Genomic DNA, 19,311 nt, shown 5'->3' with positions numbered 1-19,311 from the left:
CCCCTCTGTTGATAGTTTGGTGGTGTCCCCGGCTTCTCAGTCAGTCCTAACAGATCCTCCTGAGGAACTTCTCCAACCAGAGGACAAGAGAGCAGAACAGTTGCTGGTCAAAGGTCATCTGGCTTTAGCATGGGTGGTTAAAACTTTGTCAGCGGCCTCATTCTTTAATAAGGCATCCTTATTGTGGTTGAGACAGCTGCAGCTATGCTTGCCAGCAGAGGACACTAGGTCATAGCAGGATCTTAAAAGATCATTGCAGCTATAGAATTTTCAGCTGACACCATGTTGAATGCCTCCAGATTTGCAGCAAAGTCCATTGGTTCTTCCATTACAGTCAGGTGTCTCCTCTGGCTTAGACAATGGCAAGCTGATGCCAGAAACAAATGGAGATTGGTTTCTGCCCCGTATAACAGGGACAAATTGTTTGGTGATCCCCTGGAGCCTCTTCTGGTAGAAGCTAGGGATAAATGCAAAGTTTTGCCTAGCTTGACCAATAGACTGGATTCCTGACCGGGTCCCTATTTTCGTCCTCAGCCCTTTCGAGAGCCAGACAGTGGTGTTGGAGGGCTGCAGTTGCAAGGTTCGTATTTCTCCAGATAGGAATACTGTCCCCAATCAGGACAGACAGAACAGGCAGGGCCACAGATACCTTCCTAGGAGATCCTTTCAGGGCGGAAGAAGTTGCCCTTTCAGGCACTACAAATAACTGTCCTTCAGACTCCACCATAGGTGGTTGCTTGTCTTTGTTCACCAGCCACTGGGAAGTGACTGCCAAGGGCCGCTGGGTCAGAGGGACCATCAGGTCAGGGCTAGTCCTGGAATTTTTGTCCAGTCCCCCTAGAATGTTTGTTAGATGCCCTTTATCTAGGGATTCCACCAAGAAGCTAGTCATGGAAATGGCCATCAGCCATCTTTTAGAGATTCAAGCCATACAACCAGTTCCCCAAGAGCAGTTCGGACAATGGTTTTATTTCCGCTTGTTTGTTGTGAGGAATGTTGTGAGGTGTATTTTAGACTTGAAGTCCCTGAACCGTCATATCATCAATGGTTTAGAATACAGTCTCTCCAGACTATCCTGGAGAGCATAAGAAAGGGGGACTTCCTTACGTCTGTAGGTTTGATGGAGGAATATCTTCATGTCCCCATCCATCCAGCTTACAGGCAATTCCTCCACTTCCATTATATGGGGAAACATTTCCAATATCAGGCCTTGCTCTTCGGGCTTTCACCCACTCCCAGAGTCATCACTAAATTGATGGCAGCGTTGTTGGGCTACCTTTGAACCCTTCCCATATGGGTTCAATTCTACCTGGACAATATTCTTGTACAGTCCGGATCTGAAGCTCTGGCTAGACGAGACTTAAACACCACTATGCAGGTTTTACAGGACCATGGTTTTTCTATCAATTGGGCCAAAAGCCACTTGGTTCCTTCCACTCAGCTAATCCATCTGGGAGTGGTTATAGATACAGTTTAGTCCAGGGTCTTTCTTTCCCTGGAAAGACAAGTTAGTCTGAGGGAGTTGACACAACAGGTCAGGGCGCAATGTTCTGTTCCCCTTCTCCTGCTTTCTCAACTCTTAGGGAAAATGGTATCGGCCATCACCATCACACCCTGGGCACATCTCCACAGCAGGGAGCTGCAGTGATTCTTGCTCCCCTTTCAAAGATTAGGCACCAGCATCTCTCCGGACAAGGTTCGGGTACCCACAGAGGTTCTCTGGTGGCATTCTGAGGCCATCATCAAGGGCTGCAGGTTTAGGGAACTTCATTGCTTGGTTCTCACCATGGATGCCAGCCTCTTGGGCTGGGGTACCCACTAGGCTCTCACATGGTTCAGGGAAAGTGGAACCAGACATAGTAATTGGTTGGAGCTATCCATTTGGCCCTTCAAGCCCTTAAGGACATAGTAGTAGTCAAGGACATTCTGATTTTGACTGACAATATGGCCACTAAGGCTCATGTAAATCGCCTAGGGGGCACCCAATCCAAATCACTGATGGACGAGGCCAAGAGACTGGGCCTTTGGGTGGAGGCCCATCTTCATTCAATTCGAGAAGATCATATCTCAGGGGTTTACACAATGTAAGCTGCCCTGAGTCTTCGGAGAAGGGCGGGATATAAATAAAAAAAAGGGGGGTGGCGAATGTGCAGGCGGACTGGCTCAGCCGAGCTTCAGTTGGCCATATGGAGTGGTGTCTGCACCCATCCCAGGTTTGCGGACCTGGTGAACTTATCAGTGGCTTGGCCCTGGAGGATTCCTCAGCCAGGGGGCACTGGTCCACCTGGATCCTCAGTGGTTCCAGCTGACTGGCTGGTGCTTCAAAGGTGCCTGCTGAGTGAGGACAATTTTTCCTCCAAGGTCATTAAGACCATCAGGCTTCTCACAGAAACTCTACGACACATATATATGCTACCTGATTTGCCTTTTGTTGTTGGTACACAAAGAAGTCTTTAGTTCCCACTGGGGCTTCCATAGCTAATATTTTGGACTTTTTACAGGATGGGTTAGACTAGCTCCCAATACTCTCCAGTGACAGGTCACTACCCTGTCTTCCATTTTGACATGCAGGTTGAAGAACACCTTATCTCATCCCCTGGTCATTTGACAGTTTCTCCAGGGTGCCACAAATCTTCAGCCCCTGGTAGTACACAGGTTCCCCATGTGGCATCTAACCAAGGTATTGCATTTCTTTACTGAGACTCCTTTTGAGCCTTTGAGGGACTTCAGCCTTTGCCTGTTGCCTTTTAAGGTAGCATTCTTGGTAGCTATCATCTCAGCCAGATGCATTTCTGAACTGGCTGCCCTTTCCATCAGACAAGACCTCTGTGTTTTCCACCCTGACAGAGTGGTCCTACATTTAAATCCCACCTTTATTCCAAAGATTAATACATTGTTCCATAGGGCTCAAGATCTAGTTTTGCCCAATTTTGTCCTACTCCAATGTGCTTAGAACATTGGTGGCACACATTTGTGTGGAGGGTCCTCTGTTTCTATTTAAAGAGAACCACTCCCTTAAGGAAGATAGAATCTCTCTTTATTTCCTTCCAACCTGGTTCTCTGAGTCTAAGGTTACATCATCCACTATAGGAAGATGGATCAGAGCGTGCATTGCTATGGCTTATGAGGCTCTTGCGCTGCCGGTTTTAGATGCATTACAGCCCATTCAACTAGAAGCGCAGCTACCACGTCCACTTGGGCTATGCAGGCCTCATTAGAGGAGGTTTGCAGGGCTGCTACTTGGGCATCCTCCTCTCTGTTCATCCACCATTATAAGCTAGATTCTTACGCTTTGGTGGATGCTGCCTTTGGCAGGCGAGTTCTACAGAGAGTTTTTACGGGGCAGGGAGATCTGGATCAGACCGCTCCCTCCCAATAGGATGTCCAGCTTTGGTATGTCCCATTCCTGGCTGCTGTTTCCAACCAGTATGGAGAAGGGGCGTTGGTCTTACCGGACACACTCCTTCTCAGCATGTTGGAAACAGTAGCCAGCCCCACCCGGTTTCACGACTGGTCCTGGGACCCCGGGAGGGATGTTTGTGTTTTATTCACAGGTACATACACCTGTCTGCATTATCTCCTTCATCAGAAACTGGGAAGCTACAGGAGGGGTGTGGCTAAGGAAATTACAGATTCAGTCCAGCTATTGGTAGACGGAGTTAATCCATTCCTGGTTGCTGTTTCCGACATGCTGAAAAGGAGTGTGTCAGGTAAGATCAACACCCCTTTTATTTTATTTTACTATTATTTGTGTTTTTAACTCCTGTTAGCTGCCAAGAGTCATCATGCTAAGTGGGGTGGGCAATTTAATAAAATAAAAATAGTATTCTTTTTACTGTGAACATTTGAATGTAAATGCTTATGCCCTTAATTGTTTCTGAGATCACACATACTGTTAGATTATGGATTCACTGGGTAGTTTAGATAAATAAAATAAATTAGTATCACCACTACGAGGATTCTATTAACCATTCTGTTTATAAAACATTTATAGAAAACATTAATGTCTATGAATGCAGGAATTCATAAGAGGAACTTGCTATAACCATTTGTATACATTTCTAAAAATTAGAACTCTGAGAGATCCCGTTCACTCCCTTCTTTCTTGCAGATCCTGTGTGACAGATATGTGTGAGTGCCCAGTTCATAAAAACTGCTATTGTGAGTCATTTCTAGCTTATGCCAGAGCTTGTCAGAGAGAAGGTCTGAAGGTCCATTGGAAACCTGAAGAAAATTGTGCTGGTAAGGAATTCACCATTTCATGCATTGCAGCATGAAGGATAAAGGAAGCTTGCAAAACCCTGCTTTTGCTCTGCTTCCCCTTTCTTTACTTCATATTGTATGCCTAAGTCTGTTGAATGGAGTAGCAGTTAGTGTAAGGACCACAAAGTTGCAGGCCGGAATTATTCTGGCTAATTAATAACACCTGCTCAGCTTCTAGCTCATAAGGAAATATAACTAATAAATCTGCCTTCATTGGAAGGGGAAAAGGAAAGAGGAATAAATAAGCAAATCAATATTGCCTAGTATATTGATCCTGCTAATAATTTAAGTTCAAGTGTTTGTAGTTATGCTGAGAGGTACAACATTGCTTTTAAAACTCTGGGTAGGGTGGAAAAAGCACTTATTTTATGCTTGCTCAAATGACAAGGTTAATTGTAACATATCCAGCATCCACAGAAAGGCTTAACTAACATTGTGTTCATAGCTCTACTTCTGCCCTTGAGCTTAGTAAAATAATTCACATGCATATTTTTTTTAAAAAAAATGATATTAGAAAAAACTCACCTTTAAAACTTCTGATCTCATTCTAATATTTAAAGCAAAGGAATGAAAGCAATAAAACAAATGACTATATAATATTTGAAGTGGGAAATAAAAGACGGATATGCATATGAGGAGAAAAAAAGCCCAGTTTTATTCTTGGATAAATTGCTAAATATATTTCTTTGTTATTGGCCATTGTCTTAAGAAGCAAAGAATCAAAAGGTGAATTTAACAGGAATACTGGAACAGCAAAGTTCAGAAGAATTATCCAAGTATAGAAGGAAAAGCAGATGCAAAGGGCAATAAAGCATCTGTGTTTATAAAAACTAAGAATATTCTCCTTTAGAAGACCTTGGAATTTAGCAAAAGAAATAGAAGATGAATGTGAGCCTACCATGTGGGAAGTAAACTTGATTTTTTTAAAGGAATAGAAGAATAACTATGTTGTTAATCTGCTGCAGCAAAAAGAAATCAGTCTTAAGACTTACAGTACTAGACTTACAGTACTAGAAACATTTGTGACCCAGATATAGGTGAATACTTCATGCGTTCAACTAGTAGGAATTTTTGAGTAGCCCCTAAGGGGAACATAAATAAATATAGATTAAGTATAAATACAGTGTTTGTGATAATTAAGTGAGGGGCTGCCACAGAGACGAAGGGGTCAAGTTATTTTCCAAGGCACCTGAAGGCCAGACATGGAATAATGGATGGAAACTGATCAAAGGAGAGATTCAACCTGGAAATAAGGAGAAATTTCTGACAGTGAGAACAATCAACCAATGAAACAGCTTGCCTTCAGAAGTTGTGGGAGCTTCATCACTCCCCCTTAACCCCCTCCCCCCGAGACTTCCCAGACAAAATGTGGGGTATCAAAACTAACAATCATAATCCAAAATAAATCTTAAATTATAATCTCTAGTCACTCCACCCATCATCACACTTTCAAATCCCCTCTCCTTTAAACATCTATCTAATACAAAACAATTCCTAATTTTACTCATATGCTATTTGATATTTTTTTATCTGATACTTATTTTGAATATAATCAATCCACATTTTCCATTCTGAAATATATTTTTCTTGTATAGTCTTGTATAGTCTTTTAAATATGCAGAATTTTTTGCCATTTCTGCCAAATTTGATACTTTAAGTATCCATTCTTCAATTGTAGGTACTTCTTCTTTCTTCCAATATTGAGCAATCAAAAGTCTTGCGGCTGTTATTGAATTCAAGATCAATTTAGTCTCTATAACTGTACAATCCGTAATTATTCCTAATAAGAAAAACTGCGGAGTAAACTTAATTTTCTTTTTCAAAATGTTCTGTATAATCCACCATACTTTAATCCAAAATGCTTTAACTTTTTTGCAAGTCCACCATATATGATAATAAGTGACATCTTCACCATCACATCTCCAACATTTAGCTTATACATTGGGGTACATACATGACAACTTTTTGGGGTCTAAATGCCATCTATAAAACATCTTATAAAAATTTTCTCTCAAGTTTTGCGCTTGTGTAAATTTAACATTCCTCACCCAAATTCTTTCCCATGTTTCCAACATTATAGATTGTTGAAAGTTTTGTGCCCACTTAATCATGCAATCCTTAACCAATTCGGTCTCTGAATCTATTTCTACTAATACATTATACAACCTCTTAATATGCTGTTGACCTTGATCTCTCATTTGTTTTAACAAATTATCCTCCTATTTTCTGATCTAGTTTCCATCTAACTTGTAAATTGCCCATATTGAAACCATGTATAATTTTTACCTTCTTCCCCCATCTTTTCTCTAGATTTTAATTGTAATTCCCCCTTTTCCATACAAAGAAGTTCTTTATAAGTAACTACCTCCATCTTTTGATATATATTTATATTTTCTATCATATGTCTCGCGATTGCCCATATGGTATCTTTCCATCTAGTTTATATTGGTATTTCCTCCACACCCTCAACAGTGCATTTCTAATTGTATTACTTTTAAATATAACATAACATAACATAACATAACATCAGAGTTGGAAGGGACCTTGGAGGCCTTCTAGTCCAACCCCCTGCCCAGGCAGGAAACCCTACACCATCTCAGTCAGATGGTTATCCAACATTTTCTTAAAAATTTCCAGTGTTGGAGCATTCACAACTTCTGAAGGCAAGTCGTTCCACTTATTAATTGTTCTAACTGTCAGGAAATTTCTCCTTAGTTCTAAGTTGCTTCTTTCCTTGATCAGTTTCCACCCATTGCTTCTTGTTCTACCCTCAGGTGCTCTGGAGAACAGCCCAACTCCCACTTCTCTGTGGCAGCCCCTGAGATATTGGAACACTGCTATCATGTCTCCCCTGGTCCTTCTTTTTGTTAAACTAGACATACCCAGTTCCTGCAACCGTTTTTCATATGTTTTATCCTCCAGTCCCCTAATCATCTTTGTTGCTCTTCTCTGCACTCTTTCTAGAGTCTCAACATCTTTTTTACATCGTGGCGACCAAAACTGGATGCAATATTCCAAGTGTGGCCTTACCAAGGCATTATAAAGTGGTACTAGCACTTCACGTGATCTTGATTCTATCCCTCTGTTTATGCAGCCCAGAACTGTGTTGGCTTTTTTAACAGCTGCTGCACACTGCTGGCTCATATCTAGATGGTTATCCACTAGGACTCCAAGATCCCTCTCTTATCAACTTCCTTGTCATATAGCAAATAGGCATGCCACCCATATAACAAACCATAATCTTCTATATTCAAAACTCTTTCCTCAGTTAGATTAATCCAATCAGTAATTAATGATAAAACAATTGTTTCATAATACAATTTTAGATTAGGCATTTTAAGACACACACCCCTTTCCCTTGTATCCTGCATTATTTTTAACTTTATTCTTGGTTTTTTTGCCCATCCATACAAAATTATTAATCCCTTTTTGCCATTCCTGTAAATTTATATCGTTCTTAAGTACCGGTATCATTTGAAACAAAAACAGAAACCTGGGCAAGACATTCATTTTTATAGCTGCTATTCTCCCTAACAAAGATAATTGTAACTTCTTCCAATTCTCCATTTCTTTCCATACCTTCTGCCACAATACCTCATAATTATTTTTATGTAATTTCACATTAGAAGCTGTAATATATATTCCTAAATATTTAACCTTTTTAACTATTTCAAAACCCATAGATCTTTTCAACTCTTCTTTTTGTTGTAAGTTCATATTTTTAGTTATCATCTTTGTCTTTTGTTGATTCACCTTAAATGCAGATATTTTACCATACTGATCAATTATTTCCTTTAAACCAGTAGCTGAATATATTGGTTGAGATACAGTAACAACCAAGTCATCTGCAAACGCTCTTAGCCTATAATCTTGATGTTTAATTCTAATGCCCTTCATCTGGTCTGAACTACGTATTTTATTCAAAAAAATTTCTAATGTTAAAATAAAAAGTAACTGAGACAAGGGACATCCCTGTCTCATCCCTTTCTCAATTTTAAAGGTTTCTGTTAAACCACCATTTACTATTATTTGTGCTGTTTGCTTCTGATATATTGCTTTAATTGCATGAGTAAAATAATCCCCAAATTGCATTTTTTCTATTACTTTAATCAAAAACTACCAATCCAATCTATCAAAAGCTTTTTCAGCATCCAAAAAGAAGAGTGCCACTGAGACTTGGTTGTTTCGTTCCAAATATTCAAGTAAATTTACAACTTGCCTCACATTATATCTCATCTGCCTCCCCTTAATAAATCCTCATTGATCATTATGAATTATTTGAATCATCACTGGCATTAATCTGTTAGCCAGTATCTTGGCAAATATAATCAGTATTTAAAAGCGATATTGGCCTATAATTCTCTGCTTTAATACCATCTCGATCTTCCTTTGGTATTAACGAAATAAAGGCTGTCCTCCATGAAGGGGGAACATCCCCTCCCATTTGAACTTTATTGAATAACTCATTAAGTGGTTCAACCATCTCATTTTGTAAATTTTTATAATAAACAGCTGCTTTACCAACTTTAAGCTGCTTAATTGCTAACATTATTTCCTTTGAAGTAATTAATTGATTCAATTCTTCTCTTTGATTTTTTGTAAGTTCACTAATACCTTGTTGTTGTAAATACCTTTCTATTTCTATATCATCAATCGAATCCCTAGTATATAACTTTGTATAATACTCTAAAAAAGCTTTTTTGATCAAGTTCTTTTGATACACTTCTTTGCCCTTATATTCTATTTTATCAATCAATCGTGATTTCTGTTTTTTTGTTATTAAAAAGCAAACCATCTTCCTGGCTTCTTAGCATTATTAAACATTTTATGTTTTACATATTGTAAATTAATTGCTACTTGATCTGCCATCAACATATTAAACTGACCTCATAATATATTTATTGATTCTTTTATTTTTCTATTTCCTGGACTATTTATCAATAACTGCTCTTTCTTTTTAATTTCCTCTTCCAATTCCTTTTTCTTTTTCTGCAATCTATTTCTATATTTAATATTCATTTGTATAAGAGTTCCCCTCATATAGGTCTTGCTTGCATCCCAAACCATCTCTATAGGTGTGCCTTTTTCCATATTCATAAAAAAAAATCTTTTGTTTTTTACATTCATTTACATTTTGTTCATATTTAAACAAATTCTCATTCAGCCTCCATGATCTCCTAGCCTCCTTTTCCCGATCAAATTCAATCCAAACCGGACTATGGTCAGATAAAGTTCTTGAACAAATCTTTGTCTTCTTTACTCTAGAATACAAATCATTAGTAATCAAAATAAAACGATTTTTATTTGAAAACGATTGATGCCTATCAGAAAAAAGGGTAAAATCCATCTCTTCTGTATTATATTCTCTCCAAATATCTCTTAATTCCAAGTCTTCCATCATTTCAAAAAAGGCCTTTGGCAGTTTCGCCTGGCTTGAAATCTTCCTTAAACTTTTTTTGTCTTTTTGAGTATCCAATACACCATTCCAGTCACCCATTAGTATATATGATTTATAATCCCAAAATACTGTTCTTTTATGTAAAAACTTAAAGAACTTCTCTTGTTGTTGATTCAGAGCATAGACTCCTATTAATAGTGTCTTCTTTCCCTCCAACAAAAGTTCAATAGCAATATATCTTCCTTGATTATCCACCTCAATTAATTTTGCTGATAAGTCCTTCTTTATATATATAATTAGTCCATTCTTTTTTTCCAAAGCGGAGGCAACAAAATGTACTCCCAGTCTTGAATTTATCAAATATTTCTGATCTAAAGATCTAATATGTGTTTCTTGTAAACATATAATATCATTTTTAAATTGTTTCAGATAATGAAATACCTTTCTTCTCTTCTGTGATGAATTTAAACCGTTAACATTTTTATAAAAGTCTAATTGCCATTATCGGCAAAAGGAAACTTTTGGAACACCAGCCGCAAATCACATTTTTCTTTGGGCCTTGCTCCTCCCACTGTTTCCGTTGTAGTAGTTGCCAATTGATGTTGTGCCTTTACTTCTTGTTCTTTGCGTTTAGCAGCAGCTCTTGTCAACCTTTGTTCCTTTGGATCTGAACCCGTCATAGATATTTCCAACACTTGCAATAAATCTTCTTCCATCACAATCTGTTCTTGTACCTGCGTCACTTCTCTTTCTTTCACTTCACCCTCCTTTCTTCTGCCTTCCAGTGGGGGAAGATTACCAGCTTTTAATACATCCACATAAAAGTCTCTTGCTTTCCAAACTGTATTAAGACGATGTGCTTTCCCTACATAATATACTATTATACCAATTGGAATATCCCATTTATATTCAATCTGACGTTTTTTAAGTTCATTCACCAGGAAGGCAAATTCCTTCCTAGCCCTTAACATTTTTGGTGGAATTTCCTTTAGTATTAAAATTTCTTGATCAGCAGCCTGAATCTTCTCCCCCTTATGTGAGGCTTGTAGAATCTGATTTCTTACTGCTCTAGTTGTAAAGTAAATAACAATATCCCTCGGCAGCTTTTTTTGCCTTGCTATCCAAGAAGTTATGTGATATATTTTGTCAATTTGATAAGCCACATCTGCTGGTCGAGCTGCTAATATCTCAACAAATGCTTCAGAAAAAAATTCCTTTAAGTTCTCTTGTTTATTTTCCTTTAAGCCACGGATTCTTAAAGCAAATTCCATAGCCCTATATTGTATCAAAACTATTTCATCATCTGCTTTTTCCATTTTACTTTGAAATTCTTCTATTTTATTTTCCAATTTTGTTAAATTGCTTAATTTCCTCAATCTCCTCTTCTAATAAAATCACATTTGTTGCCAGACTTTCTACTGCAATCACAAATCCTTCCTTAATTTCTTTATTTCCAGCTTGGATTTCTAACATCTGTTCTTTCATTTCAGACATCTCATCTGTTATTACTTTAACTTTTTCTTGTATAAAACCTTCAAATTCTCCTGTAACGCCTCCAAATTTAATGATTTAATATCTGCTGTGTGAGCTAGAGAAGCACCAGCTGAAGAGATTCCAGAACTCTTTGTTACAGTTGTCTTTAATTGTTTGGCTGCCATTTTCTGTAAAAAAAAATTTCCAACTTAATGTTCACTTTAAAACTTCTAAGCCTCCTAAAAACGCAGTCTTTTATAGCAATATTTAAAAATCTCCCGTAGTTTCTATCAGCGGCAGACAGCAAGCAGTAAAAGTTCTGTCACTTTCACTTTCCACTTGTTAACTTGTTAACAACTAGCCACCATTTTCTTACTGTTTTTCAAGCTTGATACAAAGTAACAGGGAATTGGATTAGCTAAATTGCATGTCATTCTCCACTTTTGTTCTGTCCGGTATAATCCTTCATTGTCCAATATAGATCTCGGAGTTTGGTCATGGTGATTAAATCCGTCAAGGCAGAAAAATCCTCGGATCTGGAGCACTTTGGGTTACTGGAGGGAACTTAACCCTTCGAACCCCTGGTTTTTCTCCAGGGGTTTTGGGGAAGTTCTACCACTACCCTGCAGCTCACCTCCTCTTCTTCTTCCGAAGAGGGGTTTTTTCAAACCGCTGGACTGCAGGTTTATGCTGTCCTAGCGATTCCACAAAATCCAGAGGTTGGCGATCGTAACGATCGCTGCCATCACCTATGGAGCCAAACCGGAAGTCTCAGTAACAGAGTTGTTAATGCCTGGAATACACTATATGACTCTGTGATCTCTTCCCAAAATCCTCAAAACTTTAACCAAAGACTATTTACTGTTGTCCTTATCCCATTCCTAAGAGGTTTGTAAGGGGCTTGCATAAGAGCACCAGCGTGCCTACCGTTCTTGTCCTAATGTTCTCTTTGATTGTATCCAATTCCTATGGTTATTTTATGCTTATACTTATATATATTGTTGGGTTTGACAAATAAATAAATAAATAAATAAATAAATAAATAAATAAATAAATAAATAAATAAATAAATAAAATAAAATAAAATAAAATAAAATAAAATAAATAAAATAATAAAATAAAATAAAATAAAATAAAATAATAAAATAAAATAAAATAAAATAAAATAAAATAAAATAAAATAAAATAAATAATAAAATAATAATAAAATAAAATAAAATAAAATAAAATAAAATAATAAAATAAAATAAAATAAAATAAAATAAATAAAATAAAAATAAAAATAAAAATAAACCCTGGTGTGGTTTCCAACAGAGAGGAGTGAGGATTTGGACAGCAATTTCCCTCATCTCATCCTTTGCAAATTCAAATAAAAATATCAGACCTTTTGTGAATATTTACAATATTACAGACACACAAAACTGTGTCTACTATCATATAAAAATAACTTAACAGTGTTAAGTAATTGAATTGGATGTATATGGTGCTGAGGCACCTTGCTGGGAAATTAACAGTTCATCCTCTCCCACCCACCCCTCTCTCATCCTCCACTAAGTGACTGGGTATTCTTCTCAGAGGTGCAGTACATTTCAAAGCTACAATACTTGTTCAAACAATTGAACTTTTCCATTCTCCCCATTAAGCCCCTTGGTTAAGATGCCAGAGGAATAGCTGAGGCTGAAGAAGTCTTTTTGGGGAGTTTTCTTTTTCTTTTTTATTTATTTATTTATTTTTGTCACAACATTATATACAAGAACATATATTGAAAGGAAACAATAGGATAGGAACGGTAGGCACTTTTGTGCGCTTATGCACGCCCCTTATAGTCTTCTTAGGAATGGGGTGAGGTCAATGGTAGACAGTTTTTGGTTAAAGCTTTTGGGAGTTTGAAAAGAGACCACAGAGTCAGGTAGTGTATTCCAAGCATTAACAACTCTGTTACAAAAGTCTTATTTTCTGCAATCAAGATTGAAGCAGTTAACATTAAGTTTGAATCTATTGTTTGCTCTTGTGTTATTGCTATTGAAGATGAAGTAGTCTTTACAGGAAGGACATTGCAATAGATGATTCTGGGTGTTAAACACAGGTCTTATCAGAGTTGGCGGAGTTCTAAGTTTTCTAATCCCAGGATTTCAAGTCTGGTGGAATAAGGTATTTTGTTGTGATCAGAGGAGCGGAGAACTCTTCTTGTAAAATATTTCTGGACTCGTTCAATTGTATTAATGTCAGAGATGTGGGATGGGTTCCAGACAGATGAGCTGTATTCAAGAATGGGTCTGGCAAATGTTTTGAATGCTCTGCTTAGTAGTGTAGAGTTTTTGGAAAAGAAGCTATGCAGAATTAGGTTTATAACTCTTAGAGCCTTTTTTGCTATATAGTTGCAGTGGACTTTGGCACTTAGATCATTTGATATGAAAACTCCAAGGTCCTTAACAGGGTGGGGGTCATCTGTAAGATAATGTCCATTAAGCTTGTACTTAGTGTTTGGGTTCCTTTTTCCAATATGTAAGACTTGCTGGTTGAGATTTGGAGTTGCCAAGTTTTAGACCAATCGGATACAAAATCAAGGTCTTTTTGAAGAGTAGTAGTATGTGGTGTTAAATAGTTTGACATCGTCAGCAAAGAGAACACAATAACTTGAGATATGGTCACAGAGATCATTTATGTATAGTATGAAGAGCGTTGGTCCAAGAACGCTGCCTTGAGGAACGCCACTTTTGACAGGGACAGGATTTGATAGAGCATTGCCAATTTTGACCACTTGTTGTCTGTTTGACAGGAAAGCAGTTATCCAATTGTGAAGAGGTCTGTAGGATTTTAGTTTTAGGAAAAGTTTATCGTGTACTACTGAGTCAAAAGCTTTGCAGAAGTCTATGTAGATTGCATCTATTGCTTTGCCTTGATCAAGATTAGTAGTCCATATGTTTTTGCAGTGGAGAAGTTGTAAGTTACATGATAATTTTTTCCTGAAACCAAACTGTTTATTAGAGAATAGGTTGTTTGTTTCTAGGTGGAGTGTAATGGATTGGTTGATGATAGATTCCATTACTTTGCAGGTAACGCAGCATAGATAGATTGGTCTGTAATTTTCAACTAGGCTGGGATCTCCTTTTTTGAAGATAGGGATGACTGTGGCTAGAGACCAAAGTTTGGGAAGGGAACCAGTCGTGAAAGCTTTATCAAAGATTATGCTTAGGGCTTCTGCTATATTAGTGGAAAGTTTTTTTAAGAAGTATGCACATAGTCCATCAGGCCCAATAGATAAAGATGGTTTCAGTTTGCGAAGAGCTTTTTCAACATACTCTTCTGTGAAGTCTATATGAGTTAAGTCATTGTAATCATTGTTAGTACGATTGGGGAATGTCGGATATGTACCATCACTGTTAACAAAGACTGAGCCAAAGAATGTGTTAAAGAGGTTTGCTTTAACTGTATCATTCATTGCCATTAGATTCTTTCAGTGGTGGGATGGATCTTGATTCTTTAAGTTTACTGGTAACAAAATTATAAAAAGCACGATTGGAATTTGTGAGCAGAAGATCATCTTCTTGCTTTCTGTGGTAAATGGTGCATTCAGTTTTTATTTGGTTGCAAATATTTCTGTAGCGGTTTTTGAAGTTTGCTACACGGCCCTTTTTGTTTCTTCTCCAAAGGGATTTTTGGGGGGATTTAAGCTTCTTTATTGATATGGGTAATTTGGTTTTTTTTAATTTTGGTGGTGATTTGTGGTACGTATTGTTTGATGATTCTATTGATTTCAAGTAGGAAAACTCTGTAGTGCTCATCAGCAGTGATACAGGTTGAGAATAGATTTTTCCAGTCAAGATATGAGAGGTCGTTGTTTATAAGGTCATAGTTGCTTTTTTGAAATTGTAGTTAGGAGTACTATTATTATTATGATTTATTTTATTTTTTTCTCTCTCCATTTCTTTCTGCTCATTAGATCCCTCTTCCAACAATAGATACTTTAATCTCACTCATCTGTTTTCTTTAGAAATTGTTGTCACCCACAATTCAAGGTTCTTGTTAGATTCCCAGTTTTTTGGCATCCACCTGTTAAATTCCTTCTTCCTTGAGTTTCTTCTAACAACTCTTAGAACTTCCTTGAGTTTCTTCTAACAACTCTTAGAATAACTAGTTAGAAAACTAAAACTTTAGTTTTCACTAAACTGATATCCAAGAACAACCATTTCAATAACATAGCTATTAAAAGAAATAGATTTGTTTGGCTATGTGGGTTGGAAGAAATAAAGGAGAAGAATGGAAAAATAAATGCTGAAATATTTCAACAAATCAGTTTCCATGTCAATAGAAAGAAATGCATTTGCTGTGAAGAGACCTTTTCAACAATTGAAAAAAACCTTTTTCCATGCCATGGAAAAGCACTGTTATCCCACATACACACACCATAGGTCTTTCTAGAGAAAGGCAGGATTGATTCTCTGTAAGTTTTTAAGAAACAACTAGGGATGATTTCAGGGGAGCATAATTTAGAAACAGCAGCTTGTTCAATGTTGAAATCTACATTAAGTGGTATGGCAATATAATGATTATAAATTAGTTTGGATGAGTCAGGGTTTGGCCTCTAATTGCTGTTTATTCTCTAGTTTCAAAAACTGCTTTTTAAATAATGTCCATTGGTTCAATGTATCCTTTATATCCAATTTTTGCTGCATAAAAATATAATAAACATCTGCATAAAAATATAACCAACAAAATCTCCAATGCCTTTTGAGTGGTGGGCTTTCTGGCAAGTGCAGAGTTATTATTCAGGTGAGCTGGGTTGAGAATTTATCTGTAACAAGGAAAACTATTCCCTTTCAGAGATCATGTTTGAGAGACAGAAAGCAATACTTGTTTTACACACTTTAGCCTGATTCCAACATAGGTTGTGTAAAATAAAATTTTAAAAATCCCACTATTGCTTATTTATTTCATAGTTGCTGCTCTTGCTTATCGTCAGTTGTTGGGATTCTAGACTCAAGCTTCCAAAAGCTGCCATCTGGACTTAATATTCAACAGACCATTCCTATTGGCAGAGCTGTAAGAGGCATCTTTAATCATTCTTCCTCCCTGTGCAATCCTTTCTCCTCCTCTGAAATGCAGAGAATTAGAAGATCCTCAAAGACAGCTTGAATGCTATGGATTTTGTAGGCTGTATGATGCTTCTGAGACTTCTCTTTTCCGAGACAGAATTCAACACATCATTTTAAGAATGTGATACTTTTGCTCCTTCTTCCAGTGATACTTTTTAATTTTTTTGTAAAGAATATACTGTAATGTTTCCAAAGAAGAAGCTGGGGATTAATAGAAGATGCTGTAATAATATTTAGCGTGTGTTGTAACATAATCAGCACCAGGAAAATTAAGAAGGCAGTTGATACCGAGACACATTCAAATCTTAGCATTGTAAGTTATTATCAAGATTGTGAGGTTGTCATATTCTATGAAAAAATGCTTTCAGCTGGGGTATTTGAAAAATGTCATCTTTTCTTTTATTATTCTAATAATAATTGTAATGACTAGCTATAGTATCCCTGACTGTGATTTCTATGAATCTGTTTTGAGGATGACTAACTGTAGATCCAAACAAGCTGTGAAATTCATATCTTTGAAATGTCTTCCAGGAACCCAATGTAAACATGGTGCAGTCTATAACATGTGTGGTCCTGGTTGTGTGAAGACTTGTGCCAACTGGAATGAGATTGGTCCCTGCAATAAAGCCTGTGTTGCAGGATGCCACTGTCCTGCCAACTTAGTCCACCACCAAGGAAGATGCATCAAACCCACTCTCTGTTCACAGCGGTGACATTCACTTTCACTCCAAGGACACTGAACTTGATATCTTGAGTCCCTTTTGAAGTTCATAGCCAATAAGGACTGCAGAGTTTGTTGGCAAATCTTACAAAACACTCTTCCAAAGAGAAAAGGAAATGTCTGTGCCTACAAATGTATGTGGAAATTTACATCTATAAAGTCTATATGCAGTTGTATATATACTGTGTATATGTGAGACTGATTATGTATGTGTGTGCGCGTGCACGCACACACATGAAAAGAGTAGATATAAAATTGCCATATCCATTAGCATCAGTGAACTAAATAAAATGGTATCCATCCACATTGTGTGAAGGACCATGTGCTGAAGCCCAAAAGCCATAGTTAAATCTAGCAGGCGTAGCATGACCTTACTATGTCTGGCACTGCATGACCTTACGATGTGGTCATGCTATGCCACTTCAGCAAGAGGCTGTCCCTCATTTCTCTGGATTTTTGCATCATTTATTTCAATCATAGGACAAATTATTATTATATGTATATATTCTTTCCATTATGTATTCGTATTTATCTACTCCTAGACTATAGACCATGTGGCTCTTTTGTGTAACTCAATCTGACATTCAGTGACAGGAAAGTACCTGCTGGAGAACCCAATTTTTTTCAGGTCTATTCATGTTCCAATCTAAGTTTTGGCTAAAGTTTAGATTGATCCAGGACTTACTAATAGATGTTTTGGATAATAAAGTATCATAATAAAGAAAACTTGACAATGCATATTATGCTTCGTCACCTCATTTCAATGTGTATATGTAGCCTTTACAGATTGTACCTGTAAGGTGTATGTATGGGGAGTAGAGGCTACTGTACTATACTAGTGTTTTATTTTGAATTCTAGGGAATTCACTTATCAATTGTAACAACACTGGATCTTAAAAGATATTTAATTTTTTCAAACATGAAGTTTCATTTTATAAACTGTCCCTTATTAACAGGATGCTAATGCATACAATTTTTTTGAACGCTGAAAGATATGTTATTATTCAAACACAGATTCCCTTAGTGAAAGCAAACACACTGTAATGACTTTTCTTTCAAAATGTTATTCAGGTATAAGTAAATTATTTCCACACTGTATTCACTGGTTGTAAAGGGCCAGGCCCTTCACTGGTTGTAAAGATCTGTTTACCCTTATGATCTGCTTAATTTAAAAAAAAAGTTTTTAAAAATTATTTAGTAGGAAGTATCAACCAAAGCTTGATTAGAGCTACTTCTTTTGCTTCATGAACTTTTCAAAATGTTTTAGTACAATTCAAATACAGTTTTCCTCTGTCAATATAACTGTTTTGAACTCTCTTTCAAAAACCTTTAACAAGAAAAAAAATCAAGGAAACAGTCGGTCCACTAAAGAGAGATGACAGCAAGGAAGTAACAGGCAGCAGAGAGAAAACAGAACTGCTTAACTCCTTCTTTGGATCAGTCTTCACACAAAAAGAAACTATAGTCCAACCTACCAAAAAATGTAACTGTAAAAGACAGACTAGAAATAAAGGCTAAAATAAGCAAACATTTGGTAAGAGAACGTCTGGCTGATCTTGATGAATACAAATCACCAGGATCTGATGGATTATATCCCAGAGTTCTAGAAGAGCTAGCAGATGTCATCTCAAAACCATTGTACCACATCCTTCAAAAATCCTGGAGCACCGGGGAACTACCAGAGGACTGGAAAAGAGCTAGTGTGGTTCCAATCTTCATAAAAGGGAAAAAAACAGACCCAGGAAACTATAGATGAGGGGTGTCCAAACTACGGACCGCGGGCCAACTGCGGCCCGCGGGCCAGTTTTTATTGGCCCGCAGCAAATTCTGGAAGTATAATTTAATATGGCCCTTTTCGCGCTGCAAGGCTCGCGGCTCCTCCCCATGGGCGGGGAATAATGAAGGGAGGGGGCAGAGGAGGCGGCGAGCGGGAAAGAGGCTGCTGGCCGTGCCTGCCCCCAGCAGTTCTACCCTCGCCTTCCTCGGGCCGCCTGGCGAGGCTCCTCGCGCCTCCCCATGTTGGACACGCGTGGTGGCAGTGACAGCCATCGAGAAACAGGTGAGGAGGCGGCAAGCGCGAAAGAGGCTGCTGGCCGTGCCCGGCCCAGCAGTTCTATCCTCGCCTTCCTCGGGCAGGGAATAACGAAGGGAGGAGGCGCGGCAGCGCGAAAGAGGCTGCTGGCCGTGCCCGGCCCAGCAGTTCTATCCTCGCCTTCCTCGGGCAGGGAATAATGAAGGGAGGGGGGGAGGAGGCGGCGGCAAGCACGAAAGAGGCTGCTGGCCGTGCCCGGCCCAGCAGTTCTATCCTCGCCTTCCTCGGGCAGGGAATAATGAAGGGAGGGGGGAGGAGGCGGCGGCAA

General features: G+C 37.9%; 1 protein-coding gene across 7 annotated transcripts in view; it reads left to right on the top strand.

Annotated features, from left to right (window-relative positions):
- The window catches only part of BMPER (BMP binding endothelial regulator), a 589,367-nt gene extending 571,152 nt beyond the window's left edge, over window positions 1-18,215 (top strand). Inside the window, exons 14-15 of one of the 7 annotated variants that reach the window (XR_009155017.1) lie at window positions 3,590-3,710; window positions 4,112-4,234. Coding sequence is in view for 6 of the 7 variants with exons in the window: in XM_058182126.1 (XP_058038109.1) it covers window positions 4,112-4,242; window positions 16,762-16,943 (313 nt within the window). In the remaining variant the exon portion in view is untranslated. The other 6 variants (XM_058182126.1, XM_058182117.1, XM_058182115.1 and 3 more) reach the window with 6 other exon arrangements.
- Window positions 18,216-19,311: the final 1,096 nt, after the last annotated feature.

The sequence above is a fragment of the Ahaetulla prasina genome, chromosome 4 (assembly GCF_028640845.1).
Source record: "Ahaetulla prasina isolate Xishuangbanna chromosome 4, ASM2864084v1, whole genome shotgun sequence".
Classification (NCBI taxonomy): Eukaryota; Metazoa; Chordata; class Lepidosauria; order Squamata; family Colubridae; genus Ahaetulla; species Ahaetulla prasina.
The sequence above is the reverse complement of the archived record's forward strand: the minus strand, read 5'-3'. Positions and strand labels throughout refer to the sequence as shown.